At 35.2% G+C, this 18398-nt stretch overlaps 1 protein-coding gene across 10 annotated transcripts in view; it reads left to right on the forward strand.

The window, feature by feature from the left end:
- Positions 1-1177: 1177 nt before the first annotated feature.
- LOC126297573 (LIM domain and actin-binding protein 1) overlaps positions 1178-18398 on the forward strand; it is a 194643-nt gene continuing 177422 nt past the window's right edge. The window contains exons 1-2 of one of the 10 annotated variants that reach the window (XM_049988534.1): positions 1178-1424; positions 4261-4301. In XM_049988534.1, coding sequence (XP_049844491.1) covers positions 4272-4301 — 30 coding nt within the window. In that variant the 5' untranslated portion in view covers positions 1178-1424; positions 4261-4271. Of the gene's footprint in view, positions 1484-4260; positions 5490-18398 lie in introns of all 10 variants that reach the window. The other 9 variants (XM_049988528.1, XM_049988531.1, XM_049988530.1 and 6 more) reach the window with 9 other exon arrangements.

Consider the following 18398-nt stretch of genomic DNA (forward strand, 5'->3'; position numbering starts at 1 on the left):
TGCCACTCTTTGATGCTTTGAAATAATTAGGAATTGCAGAAAGAAACCAGTCACATTATTTCTGAGAATCGCTAAGATACGGCAGCAAGTATACTAGACGTGAGCTTCGTGCTGTGAGAGCGCTGTGAGCCTATCACAGTGAGAGGCTCACAGCGCTCAGCCTCAGACTAAATACGACCACGAAAGTCGATAGACATCCCCGATGGTCGAAACTGGACATGTACGCGTCGTAGCGACGTCACAAAGAAGTGTCACCAGTGATCTCCATACGTAGCATAGAGATCACTGATCCATACGTAGTATAGAGATCACTGTCACCGACGTCTCCCACGATGTCTGCACAGATGCTACGTGCGCAGATTGGCCATTGTGTATGGACTGGTCTTTAAGCTAGGTCTTTATTCTGCAGTTTTTTAGCGTTATTTTTCATGGAGTTAGTGGCCTCACTTTTCCCTGAACTCACATATTTTATGCTTGATAGAATGCGTCAGGAGTGAACGTTCAATACACTTGTTTGTGTTAAAAATTTCTTCAGTTGTATTTTCACCAATTTTCATTGACCAGCAAGTCGAATGTATCTGTTAATCGTATAGGATGTTTTAATTTATGTTCAAAGAGTGTAAAGTTATCGATTTTTAGGCGTAGTGTATTATTCATACCTTAGGGCTTCAACAGTCAAAAGCTACTTCATATTCTCCCAACATTCTTACATATGTTTCGGTTACAGTTAGATCTTTTTTCCTGTATCACATTTACCCGATGTGATTCATTACATTATGTTGTTGAGCACCATTTATAGTGCCATTACATATTGTTTACTAGATTGTAAATTATACAGGAAGTAAGTCAGGACACTGAACTGTACAGTAGGACAGTTCATTTTCGCAACGTCGTTGCCGTAACAGCACGCTAATAAACAGAAGTTTCGAAAATTATTGTTTCGCATGACGCTAAATCTGAAGCGCTATGCAAAATCTGACGTCAAAAACAGCTGCACCGGACAGTACCAATAATACCGAACATGAGACTCAATTGCTGTAATATTATTTATCAGCACGTCAACAAATGATAGTTTCTTGTGAAGATCAACAGTTTCGAGCAATTGATTTGAATGAAAACATCATGTGAAGTATTGGTTTCTTATAACGGAGTTTGGAGGATGAAAATTTACAAATTGTTTTATTGAAGATCTTTGATAAAACGCTGTACACGGGTAATAAGGACCTTAGACCGCATTGTTTTCTAAATCTCTGGAAGTATCCAGCGAGTTTCGTATAGCTGCTAACAGATGGCCCGAGTGGTACAGAAGAGCATATGATGCTAAAATAGCACCGGTTCAATCTTAGGCCGTCTATATAAGGCACAATGTAGGTGCGAAAGCATTTCCTTGGAACTTGAAGTATCTGTGTCGTAGCTCGGTGAGGGTGAGTTCGTCGTGAGCTGTGAGTCGTTGCATTACAAGTAAAGTGATATTCATTCACTGGCAAGTATTAACACTAAATTCATCATTATTCACGTAGACATGTAACAAAAAGATCATGTTGCTTCCACAGTAGTGAATGCAGCATTGTTGTTTGATTGTTTAAAAGACAGCACATGACAACACACACACGTGATTGTTCCGTCGAACTGCGCAGACAGTTTCTAGACTACTAACTTTTCTGTGTTATTTTTTGGAAATATCTTTTATCTGTTACAGTATGTTTCTTGCATTGATATGCAAGGAAGAGACCGTATTGTAAATGAAATAGTTTTCATGAGATGCGTTTCATTTCAGACATAGATTCACTTGCCTGATTAAAGGTATTGTTAGTGGAACTATATTCTGTGTTCTAAGGGTTTATATTTCAGTATAATGTTTCTTTAGATGCTGTAGGAAAAAAATTATACTTTACAAGTAATATCAATGCAAGAAGTATCAAAATATAATAAACAGACATGAAGTCACTGATGTAACTCAGTATTAATATGTTTATGTCCCTCTAATCTACAAATGTAGCAGTCATTGTGGATGTGATAATCAGTTGTGTAATTATTTCAGTTTTCTAGCAAGTGTGTTACTCAACTACTAAACTATGTATCAAAAATATCTGCAAATAATAACTGTTGCAAATGACCTCACAAAATGTGAGGTTATGAATAAATAATTTGAGAAATGCAAATCACCTGCAGTTAGGCTATTACCAAAATGCTTCATTGTTCTGTTTTATTTCTTTCAAATAACTGATTCTTGAGGACAGTTACCATCCATTTAATATACTTGGCATATGTCTTTGGTTAAAGAAATTGGCGTGGACAAAAATACCTAGAAACTTCCAGGATCTGAAATGTTGAGCTGCTCCTTTGCTGTAACTTGTACTGAAGGGTAGTTGTTTTGATGGAGAGCTAGAACACACCATATATTGTTAATTATGTTCTCACTGTGTTTCTTTCAAGAAAGAAACCTGATAAGCTAATTATGTTGAAAGTGTTTGTTTATTATCAAATAACATGGTCCATTGCAAGTGGTAAAGACCTATTTTTGTTGTAGTGACAGAGTACTCAAATAAATTACTGTTTTGTGTCTCAAATAAAGGCATCTTTAACATTTCACTGATTTCCAATTGATGGTTTCTTTAGCTAGTTGGAATAACAGTAACTTGATGATAGCATCTTAATCTGATGCCATGGCATACTTTACTTTAATAACAGTCTGCATAGATGAGTGATGTGAATTAAATCCCTGCTGTGTTTGTCACACAGTATGCCCTAAATATTGGATGTTAATGGTTTATAAATGTTAAGGGCTTTGAATTTCCATCTGGTTAGTAGCAGAGCAGAATAGGATCAACTAAGAAGCATGGAAGGTTGTTTAATCATTGATGTTTTGAATTGACTTTATAGTCTTTGTGTTCATTTTGTTTGTTTTGTACTGTTGGTGATAAACGTATTTGGCTACCATGATCATACCTATGTTTACAATTATGAAGATTGAATTAAATTTTCTGGTGTTTGCAGACTGTTTCTTGAACTGCTGATGCCATGCTATACTCTCTGCAACACCATAACATTTACAGAAATGAATTTTACTGCATGGTTTTTAATGCAGCTGAAGTATATTTATCTTCAGAGGCATGCAACTTGTTAAGCCTTTGTTTTTACTTCAATTGTTTGATTTGGTCACTGAAATAAGACTACTTGGAAGTAGTGTACATTGACTTAAGTGTCAAGTTGAAATTGATGACTCAATTTCTCTGTAGTATATAACAATGCCCAAGTGTGTTCTATAGGAGAAAAGTTGTATACTGCAGGTTTTGAAGCGTCATAGAAATGCTGTCTGTGTCAGAGATTACATTTAAATACTAACATGAAAGGAAACGTTAATCATGTTCATGTTAAGAGTTATAGCTGTAGTAGTAGTAGTAGTAGTAGTAGTAATAGTAATAATAAAAGTCAAGTCAGTACGATATATAATTTCTGAGACATTACTGACTTGTAAGTGTTTATCATGCATAAGTAATTATTTGGAGCTGTTCTGGTTTAATCTGTCTGGAACAGAACATGCTCTTTGAAAACTAGAGTAAGTCATGAATATTCAAGTCATTTGGAGATTTAAAAAAAAAAAAAAAGTGATTTAGTTATTCCAGTTTAAAATATGAAGAAAGTAAATAAGTTAGTTGACAAATTGAAATGGTCTCATATTGGCATTGATTTTGGTGTAATTACATATGTGATCTTTGTTAGCAGAAAAAATGCTGTAAAAAAAAAAAAAATAGGTGGGGGGCAATTTAAGACTCGCTGAAGACAATTTACACTTGGTTGTTTTGTTAGTTAGTAGGTGGTGGAATATTAAAATGAGTGTTTTCCTAGTATGTTGCAGAGGAATGTATTTAACGATTGCTGCAGCTGAATAATAATGCTTCTTCCTTTTGTTTGGGCAGGGTAGGGGTTGTTACCCCCTAGATTACTAATCCCTCGTAACATCTAAGATTGCGGTTGCTATCAATTCATTGTTCGTGCCAGTCTGGTATTGGTTAGTAGCAGTTGTAAAACAGGACATTTTGCACTTTTTTGTGTGTGGCACACCATTGGAGACTGTATAACTGTAATTTAACTAGTGCATAAACTATAAATAACAACATCCTTGAATAAAATGTAGAGTATTAAAATTTGCGATGATTTAGTAACAATGTAACATTTTCCTCCGTTAGTACTCTAGGCTTAAAATTGTACTTATGGTCATACCTGAGCTGTGTACTAATTGTAAACTTTTCTTTCCAGATTTTACAGATATGGCAGATCTTGCAAAAAATGTGAAAATTGTAAGTAAGACTGATCAGGATAGCATGCCTGTGTGTGAACTAATATCAGTGTGTGAAACTCCTAACAATATGAAAGAGACTGAAAACAGTACTAATAATATATTGGGTGAATCTTCATATCAGGACAGTAATACTCTTCCTTGTATAGAGGGACTTAGTTTGGAAAACAGTGATGCTGAGGTTGAATCTAAAATTACAATAAATGTGGGAGTAGAAAAGGAAAGTACTGACACAGGTGTACTGTATCAAAGCGGGAATCAATTAGATACGCCAGTGGAAACTGTTTTAATTGCTGATCCTGCCATTGATAACTTGAGTTCGTTATTAGAGGTTAGTGATAAAGTCTTGAAGTCTGAAACTGATCATTCATTAAAAGATATGCCTGGTAATGGATCTCACTTTTTTACTACCATTGTTGATGATGAATATGATGTTTACCAGGCAGATATATGCAGTACAAATGAACTTCAGGCAGACTTATTAGAAATGCAGTCTGATGATGTAGCATGTAATAATGTTGCACCAGAAATTTTAGCGTGTGTGTCAGTTCCTCAAGATGGTGTTTTTGATTCTGATGTACACTCCCATGAAGATGAATTCAACACTAATGACTTGCCTGGTGCAAGAGGGCCAAAAAATTGTGATCCTACAGGATATGACTCTTCTGAGATTCAAGAAAGGAAAAGTGGTAATGGTGTGTGTATACATGTAACAGATTCAGAAGCAGATGTAAATTCAGAAGATATAAATGGTGATGGAGTAAACATGTACATACATGAAAATTTGCTAGATGAAATTCTTACTGATAGCCAGAATTCATTTGAACATTTTTCTGCAGTTCCAGTCTGTGATGGGATGTATGAGTACCCTATCACTGAATCCACTAATTCATTATTCACTAATGGCTCCCAGTTACCAGTGGAAAGCACTGAAGATCAGAAACTGGAAGAAATTTGTTTCGATGCAACTATAGAAGCAGACAATTTTGACGCTGGGGAATCAATATCTTTCACGAGTCTTCCTGTTATTCAGAGTGAGCCATTATACTCAAATGTGCATGAAGAATGTGAAGATACTGCTGATATCTATGCAGAACATACATTAATTACAGAAAGAAAAAATGTGGGTAGCTGTGTGTGTGATGTGGCCTCTAACATCTCCCCTTCATCTTCATCCTCTGAAAGTGATGTAAGTTCTTGTTTTATAACAGTTATTACATGTGAAATGTTTCAGAAATTAGAGCATACAGGAGATGTGATCAGAATGGCTCCAGCCAGTAAGCAAAAATATTGCATGCAATTGTGCATTTTCCCTTTGTAGGTATTACTATAGATGCTGTAATTGAAGTTCAGCTTAAGTGTTATCAGTGAACTATTTTGTCTTGAGGTAGTGGAAAACTTTCACTTTAATCATGTTCTTCTTCTGTGTAACAGGATCTACTATATCATCTTTGGTTCAGTAATACTGGCACTTTCTTCACTATGTTAAAATTAACTGTTCACATTTCTGTGCATATGGCTTTTATTGCTCCTCAAATAAAGATGGAAAAATATCCACTTATGTGGCAGTAACTGATGCTTTATAAAGCTGAAAGTCAGTTATGGAACCTGTGCTTCATTTATTGAGAAATATAAATGTTCTAGATAAGCTAGGACCTGACAAATATTAGGAAAAATTAAAACTTCTGGACAGATTAAAACTGTGGCAGACAAAGACTTGAACTGGAAACTTTTCTTTCGTGGTAAGTGATCTTACCAACTGAGGTACCTGGGCATGACTAATGATCCACCCTCACAGCTTTACTTCTGGTAGTACGTGTCTCCTATTTTCCAAACTTTACAGGTGGTCTCCTGTGTGCCTTACATAACTGGCACTTGCGGAGGGACCCTGAGTTGATACAGGTAAATCAAGAGAGATTGAGATGGAAGCATTGCTAATTTCACTGTCTTGTGAGAAGGGATGGAATTTAATTATGGTTATTGACTCTGAGAAATTGCTGTGCATTGACACATTGCACTTTCACATCAGCATTGATTAAAGAAACTGCTAAGATTTTTGCATGAAAGCCTAAGAGGACAGTGTGTAGTGTGGTGGTGTCACTGATGGGAATTCTAAATTGAGAATTCAGCCTGTGTGCTCTAAAGGGAAAAAAATCGTTGCATCCAGTGAACATAATTTCTAAACCCCCCCCCCCCCCCCCCCCCCTGTGGTTGGATGCTTTATTCAAAACTGCCATTACAAGAGTAGTGATACCAGTCAGAGTTAAGAGAAAGAGAGATGGATTTGTTAAACTGTAAATTGTCATAGCGTACTGATTTTTGAACTTCAATCTCACAACTAATTGTGTTCATAATTTCTGAAAGTCCTTTGAGTTTGCCATATATATGAGCACCTCTGATCACATCTTTTTGTAAAACACTCATTTTTGTAATATATATATTTTGTTTGTTAATAACTAAGTGAAATACTACATATTCTCTGTACTCCACTTGTGGTAAGTAATAAACATAAGCGTTTCTTCTGCCGAAGCCTAATGTAGTGCTATCTACCTGTTTATGTAGTATGCCAGATGAATTTGGTAAACAAAGGAAAAACTGCAGGTGAAGGTATGCCCTTTGTTCTTCCTATTTCTACAAAACATTTTCCAGTGCCTTGGTTGCAACAATTTTAAAAGATACATGCATATTTTCATATTTCATCATTTGCTTGCATGCTGTATATATTCTCTGGTTTTTTGTTGCATGACAATGCTGTTAGTCGCTGACTGCATGTTTAAGGATAAAAACTACAGACAGAGATTACTGGACATCAGCTGTTGGCACCTGCTCAGTAAATTATTCATAGTTGTTCAAAAGGTGCAGACAAAGAAGGAAATACCACCACTTTCTTCCTCTGGGGCCATGGAGGATGATAATGGCAGGAGGATGCTGTAGTAATCATTCTACAAAAGGGGTTTATTATAAAATAAATTGATAAATGGATGCATCACATAGGCAGTAGAAACTTGTGGACCATATGAGATGTCCATTTCTTTAATTATTCCTAATTATTGAAAGCACACTTGTGTTGCACTATTACAGGTGCCACTGGAAGTAAAAAGTGATTCTTCTACCATTGGAAGTAATGGGACGTAGTCCATGGTTGTAAAAAAAAAAATTAAGTTCTTGTATGAACTCTCTCTCTGTCTGCCCCAGAACTGTGAACTAATCAGCCCATCCCCCCTTTTTTTCTAAGTAAAATTAAAATTTCCTGTGGGTATAGCCACCTACTTACTTGGCACTGATACCAAAACATTATAATGCTGTAACAAGGCAGTAACTGAAGCTGTCAGAAAGTGCTGGCATTTTTAATGCCGAGGTAATATATGAACACTTAGTAAACCCTCCCAAAACATTTTGTAATGTGTACATGTTATGCACAGTATTCTTCACTTGATTATCTGAGGCATCATTAGCTATTGGTTTAAAATATGTTCACCAGCTGAAGTGTTGTGTGACATGAACAGGAATTTGGGGAATGTGCTCTTGTCATGATGCACTACATATTCTATTCAATGAGAAATTTTTGGGGGTAGGCATGTGTCTTAAATAACTGCATAATGTAGGTGTATTAATTGATGGTAATGAAAGGCATGTTGCAGCTTCTTCTAGTCTAGTTATCCAAAAGACACAATCTTGTAAAGATTTTCTCTGAATTTGAGCATATAAGGACATTGGATATGTTTTGATATGATGTCCCCATCCTGTTTTATGCTATTAATTATAAAAGATTGAAAATGCAGCGGGTTATTAGTGATGTTTGATGAATATGAGAAAGAAGTTGTGTACACTCTTTTATGCTTAACAAAGTAGCTAAGGCAGTTATCCCATCACATGTAATTTATAAATATTGAACAACTTGTGGGACAGACTCTGTCATTTCACTAGAATATATGGATTTATTTCTTTACACGATTCTTACTTCAAACAGCAGTATCTCCTCCATGATGACTTACATGCACATAATGTCACAAGACAGTGGTAAATTTATCTGCGTAGCCAGATGAGAACATTACCGCAGCTCGTAGTTGGTAATTATATCGGTATATTCTGTTTCCTAGTCATTGCAGGCATTGTTATTTATTGATGAAGGAAATAAATTTCTTGTAAGAGTTCGTGATCAATCTGAATGTTTTGTGAGTAAAACTGTTTAGATTGCTTAATACATGTCTTTATTTGTAATGTTGTTTATGCTATTGCAATCAACAGATCGGTAATTAAGATTAAAGGAACATTAAGAATTAGAGGCATTTGTTGTATATTGTCAAGCTAAAAAGGATGAAAAATCATAAAGTTCACTCACTGAAACTTAGAGCTAGTAAAGCAAGTTTCATTGTTAGTGAACTTTTCAAAAGTTTTTAGTATTTTAATTTTAATCTATTGTAGCTTGATAATATGTAAGAAACCCCTCTCATTTATTTCGTTTGTTTAATCTTAATTACAGATCTGATTATGATAGTACCCAGGACAACGTTTACAAGTAAAGACAAATATTAAGCGGTCTAGGTAGTTTTATTCACAAAAGATTGTTACATGTTGGTTTCATGTGTATTGGATGATAGTGTGTAATGTACTATCACCTGGCAGTTGTATTTCTTTATGATAGGAGACGCTTCTAATTTCTTGAGTGGTAGATTTTTTTTTCCTCATTTCACAAAAGTTCTATAAAATTGTATAGTTGTATTTGTTTGATTTCACTCACTATTTGTATAAGGGTTGTAAGTTGGGATGGGAGGGGGGTGTGATGTGTGCTTGTTATCTGCTTTTAAGTCAGTATTTCTTTAAAATTGATGTGTGGTGGCACAACAGTATGTTTATTACGAGATCTACCTTCCTAAAAATGTGTATTCTAATATTAAAATTTGGGACCTGGACTCACTTTCGGGAGGAGTAGGGTTGAAACATTTTGCTAGCTGTCTTTGATGTAGGGTGCATGTGGTTTTCCTAAATCACTTGAGGCAAATGCTGTATATACCCTTAAACAACATGATAGCTGATTTCCTACCCCATTCTTGTCCAGTCATAGCTCGTTTTGTATATAATTATATCAGTGTTGATAGTATGTTGAGCTGTGGACCTTCTGTCCTTTTCTAAACCAAGGAGTGTTTGGTGAGATATGTCTTTTTAAGGTAAAATGTACATGGGGAAACTTTGAAATAATAAGTTTGCAACCTAATGTAGGTACATTAAGGTATTTTGCTATAGGCTGCTTGTGTATGATTAATTCGTGCAGTATAATTTTTTTCTTTGGCAAAACACTACTTTAAAGCACTTTCTGAAGTTAGTCACTTGAAACTTGCTAAGGAATTCTTTCTTGTAAATTATCTGTGGCTTGTAATTTATCTGTGGAATGGTGATGTCTAGTGTGTTTAATGGCAGAAATCTGTGGAAGTTAAATATGTTCAATAATTTGAGTACACATGGGTAGATAAACTTTGCACTACATGTTCCATGTCACAAATGTGGCAGTGAGCATTAGGGCTTGAGGTTATGTTACTTGTAAAGTTTATGGCCATTCTGGCATGTTTTAAATATTGTGTATTCATCATTAGCTTTCTTTGTGGGTGTTTTTGCTATGATGAAATTGTAAGAAAGGTGTTTCCATTCTTAAATCATTAACATCTGTATTGGAATAATTGTAGTACTTTTTCAGTTCTTCTTGTTGCTGATAAATGCCTGCAGTGCATTGTAATGCTCACAATGTTTGTCTGGGATCTTCAGTGACATTATTGTGATTTGTGACAAATGCATGATTGGTTGTAGTCATAATATTCATTCGTGACATTATATTCATTGTGGACATTTTGAGGAGGTAAACTTTAATCATACAGCTTATTGCAGTTGTGCTGACTTGTTTAGTGGTCTGAACTACCAGCAATACAAGACTGTGCCTTTCTTTAGAGAAAGTGAATAGGATAGTTTGCCATTATTGGCAGGATATTTACCAGGAACAGGTGACATTAAGTAAAGTGTTTGCCATTGTTTGAGATGCAGCTGTTCTAACAGACTTTAAGAAAAGGTAAGTGAGATAAAAAATTGGAAGAACATTAGAAATCTTAGCTCTTCACACTCAAGGCATTAGTCTCCTAATTGATTAGGCTTCTGCATGGACTTAAAACTGTGTATGCAATTGTTTGTTTATATATATTTCACAATATTGTATGATGACAAATGTAAAAAAAAACAAAACAAAAACAGTTTCAATAAAATTCCGCAAAATAAAAGTGTAGTCCACATTTTTCCATATCCTCTCTCCTGACTTAATTGATGCTAATCTATAATCTGTAGTGAGCAAGTGTGTGTGTGTGTGTGTGTGTGTGTGTGTGTGTGTGTGTGTGGTGAGAGAGATATGTAGTGACGGGTATTGTGATTGAGAAGTATTGATATTGAAGTGGTTTTTGTAAATGTTCTGAAAGTGTTACAAGAGATTTTGCAAAATACTAAGCTCTTTCTGCTTCTGTGGCATTCCGTAGGCACAAATTTTTGTGCTTGCAAGCTTCTTACTGGTGATACCACTTTATCCATTTTTATTTTTGTATTGTGTTTGTGTTTTTATAACATATTCTCTGTGAGTTAACTGAACATTTCTGTGACTATACTTCAGATAGTTGATTGGAGATTTGTACCACTTCTACAATATTTGTTGACCTTATTATGTAAGGATGCAAAGAGGTAAATAGTACACGAGGAGACAAGTGTGAGCCATTTTCCCTGTAGATTAAGCCGTATTGATTTTGTAGAGTTGTGTTAACATTTGTTTTAAAAGTTTGGTTAACGTTTAAAGAATGAATCTTCTTTTGAGCCTGAATCAAAATAAATCCAGTTGCAAAGTCAAACGTACATCTGTTTGTTCAGTTGTCATCTTGGAATAAGAGAAAATTTCATATTTCTGTGACACAGTTCTAGAAATAATGGTACCTATTGAACAAAAAATGTAGGTTCGAGAAAACAGTATTAAAGTTTTATTTGTAAATTATTTACAAGTTTTTGTAACAATCTTTATAATTAATATTTTCCTGTGCCATATTTAGCATCATCCGACTCACAGCATTCTCACTTTTTATTCTTCGCTCTATTGTTTCATAGTGTGCATACACCAATTTTGGCAGATGATTCCAAACTACAGAGTTAAAACTTTCATCGCGATTTTGATTTTCATCTTGTATGCACTTCTTTGAGTACATTATAATTAAAGAGGTCCCTAAATGTAGGTTTTATTTTTCTCATAACTGCTTCTGGTAAACAGTGTTCATGCTCATAATTTTCACCAGAACATAATGTCTGTTTATATTTGCACCAACTTTCAGGTCGGCTTGGGCAAAGGCTGTGTTGTTTGTCTTCATCACTTGATAACTTCTGGAAAAATTGCTGATACAGCTTTTCTCGTATTTCCACAATCATTACAGTTCCTTCTTATGGCTAACCCATAAGTTATCAACTTGTCTGTTTCAGTACTTACGAGATGTCCTTTTTGTCCAAGTTTTTTCCATCTTCTAATTTATTTCCTGCCTTTCCCTTCAGAAGCTTTCTCAACCTTGAGCTAAGTATTTTCAGAACATGCCCTGTGCATTCTAATTTTGTAACCTGAACGTCGGGGCCATATGGTCTCTCTTCACAATTTGTTCCAAAGTCCTTGGTGTCACCATCATTGAGATATTTCATATACATGACACCTGCAGCACTGACAGAGTCCTGAAAATTTTTTGTACGTTAGACACCTCCATACTTCCAATTGGTGCATCATAATTTTTGTTGACAGGCGTGTCTTGCTCCTGCGTCATTATGACAATCCAAGCAAAATTTGATCATCACTTCTACATACAAAGCTCTACCAATATCAAAAGACGTGACAGAGAAAGCCATTATTTGTGTGAAATTGTCTTCTATGTTTACATTTATGACTTGCTGAGCTGCTTGTTCCATTTGTGTCACACGTCACTGACAGCTGACGCAGTTATTTTATTATAAATTGAAAAACGTGGGGGTTCACGAACATCTAATGCTGCACAAAGAATCTTTCCTGCCTGCATATATTTACCTATTGATCTAAGTTAATATAAAAGACTTATATTATTATCTTGTAGCTTAGTTTGGCCTAAATTAGTTGTTGTCACCATGGTAGATGTACACCTAGCACATTCTTTAACAAATGGACTCACAATTCCCTTATGAATATTTCTGTTTTACTGAAAGGAATACCACTTCATTCCTTAAATTGTATATGTGAACTGATGAATTCGTACAGTATCTTCAAGTCAATTATACTATTTCCAGAGTTTTTTGTATTCTGAAGGTTTGTGTAACAGACACACCTGGAATCAAGATTAACTTTCCACTTCTTTCTTGATGCACCTATGTGTTGTTTTTCATCATTAGAAGCACATGTGGACAACCACTCTTCTTTATTACTTTTATTGTTAACACTTGTGTGTTGATTTCCTCGGACTCTTGATTTGCCAAAAACTTTTATTCTTGGCATTCCCTTTGGACAAATCATGAAAATTACAACAGCAATTCCTGTGTGCCAACAAACATATCTTCATCTTGTGTCATTAACAATGTTCAATTGCCACTAATGTTGCAGGTTGGGAAACCATTGAATGGTAAATCAGAGATGCTTAAATAACGCGGAGACAGCAGTCGTATGCCTTAAATCTTACAGTAGTGCAAAAATGGGTGTAGTACTTGATATGCAACATATTGTAAAATTGTCAATATGGTGGAAAATAATCATCAGATTTGTATGAAACATAGTTCATTTTAACAAAGAAAACTGCAGAGCATTTGAATTGAGAAAGAAATTTCTATTTCTTGGGCCAATTTAGCATGTGTTTCCCCTTAAAGTGTGTAATGGGAGAAGTTGTCTTGCTTTATAACAGCTCACTTGTGGCATATTTAGATATAGGTTGCTTCATCTCTAATAAATTTTAAATATTTGCCTATTTTGAATGAGTAAATGATTTTTTTAATGCAGTATATATATATATATATATAATCACCTATCTATAACTCACCTGCCTACAACTTCTAGCACACTACAAACTTCAGGAAGAATAATTCAGTACAGCATAAAGACTATTTCCTTTTACTCCCCCCCCCCCCCCCTCTCTCTCTCTCTCTCTCTCTCTCTCTCTCTCTCTCTCTCTCTCTCTCTCTCTCTCTTTCTCTCTCTCTCTCTATGTTTTTGAATCATCAGGATGTGAACTTTAACACTAGTGTTAAAGTTCACATCCTGATGATTCAAAACATTGAAAAAGAGAGAGAGAGAGTGGGGGGGGAGTAAAAGGAAATAGTCTTTATGCTGTATTTAATTATTATTCTTCCTGAAGTTTGTAGTGTGCTAGAAGTTGTAGGTAGGTGATTTACCTGAATACTAATAGCTGTATAGATTTTGCATGTCTGGCATAGTAAAAGTAATTAAAGTGGTGGTCATTTGAAGTTTGGCAAATGTATGGATTCATGTCAATGGATAGTATCAGAAGCAATTACATTAAAACAGACTTAAATGATGTAGCTGTTCAAATTCTTAATCATTATTGATATGTAGAGAAATTTCATAGGTAAGAAATCAGCAGTGCTTATATTTTCTGTGGATCTTCAGAAAACTGCAACACTTTAGTGAAAAGTGTGTTTATCTTTACACTGTAAAGACTTTATAGATGGAGTAAGTAACTGGGAACTTAATGTCATGGCACAAAATTGTTCTGGTTGTGTTATTTTTGGCAGAAATTTTTTGTTTTTGATGTGAATCTTGTTTATGTACATGAACTTTCTTCACTGTCTTAAATTTTCTCCCCCCTCCCTAGTCATAAGTATTTTCATTATGAAGTGAAAGTCCATATCATTGTAAGCTTAACAATAGAACAACTTAGATGATAGGTAGAAGTGTTATTGAAAATTGTCCAGAAGCTATTGTCTGTAGTTTTGTTCCCTGCATGTTCATACAAATCCTGGTAAGGTGATCTATTAATGTAGTTAGCTGCATAAACAAATAACATATTAGTTTTAGTAATAATACAAACTTGTTAGGGCAACATTTTGTTAAACTGCCTTAAAACTACAAACTACTTAAAACTACAAACAGGTTTTATGAGCACAAGGGGAAATTTTCTTGGTATGACACAAAATCAATAAATCTTTTTTATGTAGATATTAGTTGTACCAAAACATACACATAAATTGATCTGTAGGATACTTTACTTTATAAGAAATTTTAAGTTCATGATATTGTAGGTGTTTCATAAAAAAACTGTTAAGAAATGTAGCTGATTTAACATGGGGTCATCCTGGAAGATGATCCACTTGGGACATTTCAAAACTGCAGCTGTAAATGGAAACATTATGACAGTGTACATTTTTGATTTGAACGTTTGGCTATTAAAGGTGGATGTAATAGACATATCAGAAGACTATCACACATTCACACATTTTACATGAATAATTAACTGTGGAAAAATGTTGGGTACGATTGATACCATATTGGTTGGCTACTGACTAAAAGTTAATGCAAAAAATGGATTCTCAAAGTCTAGACCATTTACAAAAATTTAATTTTTGTGGGCCAGTTTGCTACTATGGATACACCACTTCGTCCCAGAACTGAAGTAACATTGAGTGGAAACTGCTGTGCCTGTGCCTGTAGGGTGGGGGGCACTCAACAGTGAGGTGGTCAGTGCTGTTATGCACATTAAAACAGTGCTGGTAAAGATGTTTAGTCCAACTGCTGGAAAGATTATTGCCAGTGTTTCCTTGGATGTAGAAGGGAATATTTTTGTAGATTACTTGTAAAGCGCAAAATAATAACTTGAAAATAGCACACACATTTTCTCTACCAGCTGCATTTAAAGAAAAGCAAAGTGGCCTGAATTGCAAAGAAGAAAAATGAAGCAATCTGCATGTTGATGAAGGTGGCTTCACAGAGTGGAAGTTGGGGATTTCTACACCTACTTCAGTATCCTCCTATTGAAAAACTTATTGGAAGATGCAGAGTGGTGCTTTGCAGACCTTATTTCAGAGATGGGTGAGGAAAAACATGTGACAAAGGCATTGATGAAGGAAGATGATGTCAAAAAGTGCAGCTTTGGGGTAAAAAGTTGTCTTCCAGTGCCAGAAAGGAAATTTTCCCGTCGCTCGAATAATGTTATTGCGTATGACATAAATACTATTGGATTAAAGTGACAAACATTTTAACATTCAAATCATAAATAATATATTCATAGTAATCCTAATATCCTAGTCGTCATGGCTTTTATAACCCCATCTATTTAGAATGTTATAGAAGAGCTGTATGGATGTCATGTTAAGGTATGAAGTTATTGACTTTTTGCACAGCAGCCATAAACAAGAAAGCAAAATAAAACCACTAGAAAGAGATGTGGCAAGACTTCTAATTGCAAAAGTTAATGATCAATCTTCTGGTTTTTTTTATGTCAGTATGCCTGTGATGCCTTCTCCCATATTACATTATGAGAAAAAAATTATGGATTGACATTTTGCTAAAACTTGCATGTTCAGCTCATCATATTGCTTTGTATTATCAGTGCTTCCTATGGTTTTGTCACATCAACATCTTCTGCTTGCTGTGGAGCCGACTTAATTAGTGTATACTCAATCTATACTTTGTATATTTAGTCTTTTGAATTCTCTTATTACTGCTTTTGTGTAAATAGTGATAATATTTAGTTCCTGGCAAGCTGCTGGACTTGTATTTCTGATTAGTAAAGCTGAGATCTGTGTCCAGCCATCTTTGATTTCTGTATATCTCTGAAGCAAATGCTAAGATTGTTTCTTCATCAATGCATGACTAGTTTCCATCAAACCCCTAATGTTATTGTGCCATTTGTATTTCTCTTAACTCTGTGCAGTTTGTGTCTTTACGTTCATCAGTGGTATGCTGGTAAACTAAAAAACTTGATAGTGTTTGCAATAATTGTACATTGGGCTGTTGATCACAAATATTGTCGTGTGTCTAATATAGTGCAGATTAATGCTAGGACACAGTATGAACCCATGTGAAGCATCCCTTACACTTGGGGATTGACTTAATAACATCTTAGGAACAAAATAATCATTTTCATAATATAAGTTGCGAAGTAAATAAGAGTTTTCTGACCACCTTGTAGACAGATGTCTTTTGAGTACATGCAAATATTTGTTACTTCCACACAAATTTTAAGTTTTTAGAAGTAGGAAAAATTTTAATGACTTTACACCCACAAGATGGTGCGACTCTGGAGCCTTCGCTTCCATCTCTTTGAATTTTTTAACACTAAAAACATTTTATATTTAATTTCCTGTTACTTCATAAATTTCTTAAATATGGCTCTCAGCTGCAAGGGACTCCAAAAAGTAATGTATGGCAGGCCAAGTAACACAGCACTACCCTTCTAAGTGACTCAGATACATGATGCAACTTTTCAACCTACTCACCTAATCTGTTAACAATGGTCAGAATGTTCTACAATTTATTCAGTTGTTTGACAGTAGAAATACACTCCGTGGTCATGGAACCTTTCAAAAACTGCTGTTTGAACATCATTTTCTGAAAATCTGTTATTGTTGCAAATTATTTCCTCAGTTGTCTGGATATAGTCATCTGTGGTCAATGTTGGTGGCCTTCGTTCTGTATAAGCATCACCTCCTTCTGGGCAGCCTTGGTCAAATTGTTGGCACCATTTCACTATGGTTGGACAAGACATTGCATTTCCTATGTATGTCAGTTTCACTGTAAATCAGTGTGTGGTTTAAATGTACAGTCCTACATACTTTTAACTATAGAGAATTTTTCCAGTTATTGAGCCCTTCTGTTCTAAACTGTCATGCACCTGTTATCCATTCTGCAGCAGAAGTGTGTGTGTGTGTGTGTGTGTGTGTGTGTGTGTGTGTGTGTGTGTGTGTGTGTGTGTGAGAGAGAGAGAGAGAGAGAGAGAGAGAGAGAGAGAGAGAGAGAGAGAGAGAGAGAGACACAGACCTTGGAACGTTTTGTAGATTGTTGGAATCCTCAGGTTTAAACTGGGACCAGTCCTATAGTTTTTGAAAAAAAATGTGGTGTTATGTGTAAGTGTGATGTAGTTTAATGAAAGACAATCTGGAGAGATCAGAGTGTTCTTTGCAGGCATTACACAAATTTTACATTACTGGGCATCATTCAGGTGCAATGGGGGATGCCTATTGTGGTGCTGGGACAGGATGACGTATTTGTGTTGTTACAAGTGGAGGACAATAAAAAGTACCCACAAACATTGTAATGTCACACACAATACTTCAGAATAGTATAGTCATTTGGTGGCTTGGTTGTTTATTGAAACGCACAACTAATTTTAATTAGTGTACCATATGAATCTTGGCTTACAAAAATCTTAACATACTCCAACACATTGTTCAGTTTGTGTCAGAATTCAAATTTTTCAAAATCTTTGTATGTCTCACAAATTTGAAAATTTTCCTTATCTAAAAATTTAGACTGTTAAAACCGATAAATGCACTGTATTCAACAGCTTTCCACTATAACTTCCTTTTATTCTACAGAGTCTGCAGAAAACTGCTGTTTTCATATGCATCATGATTTTACAGTAACTTTTGTTTTGTGCATGCCTTTTAACTGCGCAGTAGTGTTCTCATATGGATTGTACTCAGGACATTGTACTGTTGGTTGTAATGAACAAATGTGGCAGGTAAGACTATACATAAACTTGGCATGCATTTGAAGTGAGTAATACAGTGTGTGTTGTGCAGTGGTAAGTGTAACTGCTTTTTATGTGCACCTGTGCACATTCGAATGAATGAGGTAAGTTTCCATAGGCTTCTATACAGTGGTAATGTTTGACATTGTTGTTATTTCTTTTTTACTAATATCTGTGTGGCTATATTATCTGTGAAATGTAGCCCAGTCAACAGACAAAGAAAACAATTGTGTTGTCACAAATTTGTGCAGATTGGTAGGAGGGAGTGCCACTGAAGAACATAATAAAAATCCTGACTGGTGGGCTTGTGGTGGGGGGCCTGTAAAGGTCATTGTTTTATGTTTCTCTTGAATAGCTTTAAAACTGCAGCTTCTAGT

Source organism: Schistocerca gregaria, chromosome X, assembly GCF_023897955.1.
Source record: "Schistocerca gregaria isolate iqSchGreg1 chromosome X, iqSchGreg1.2, whole genome shotgun sequence".
Lineage (NCBI taxonomy): Eukaryota > Metazoa > Arthropoda > Insecta > Orthoptera > Acrididae > Schistocerca > Schistocerca gregaria.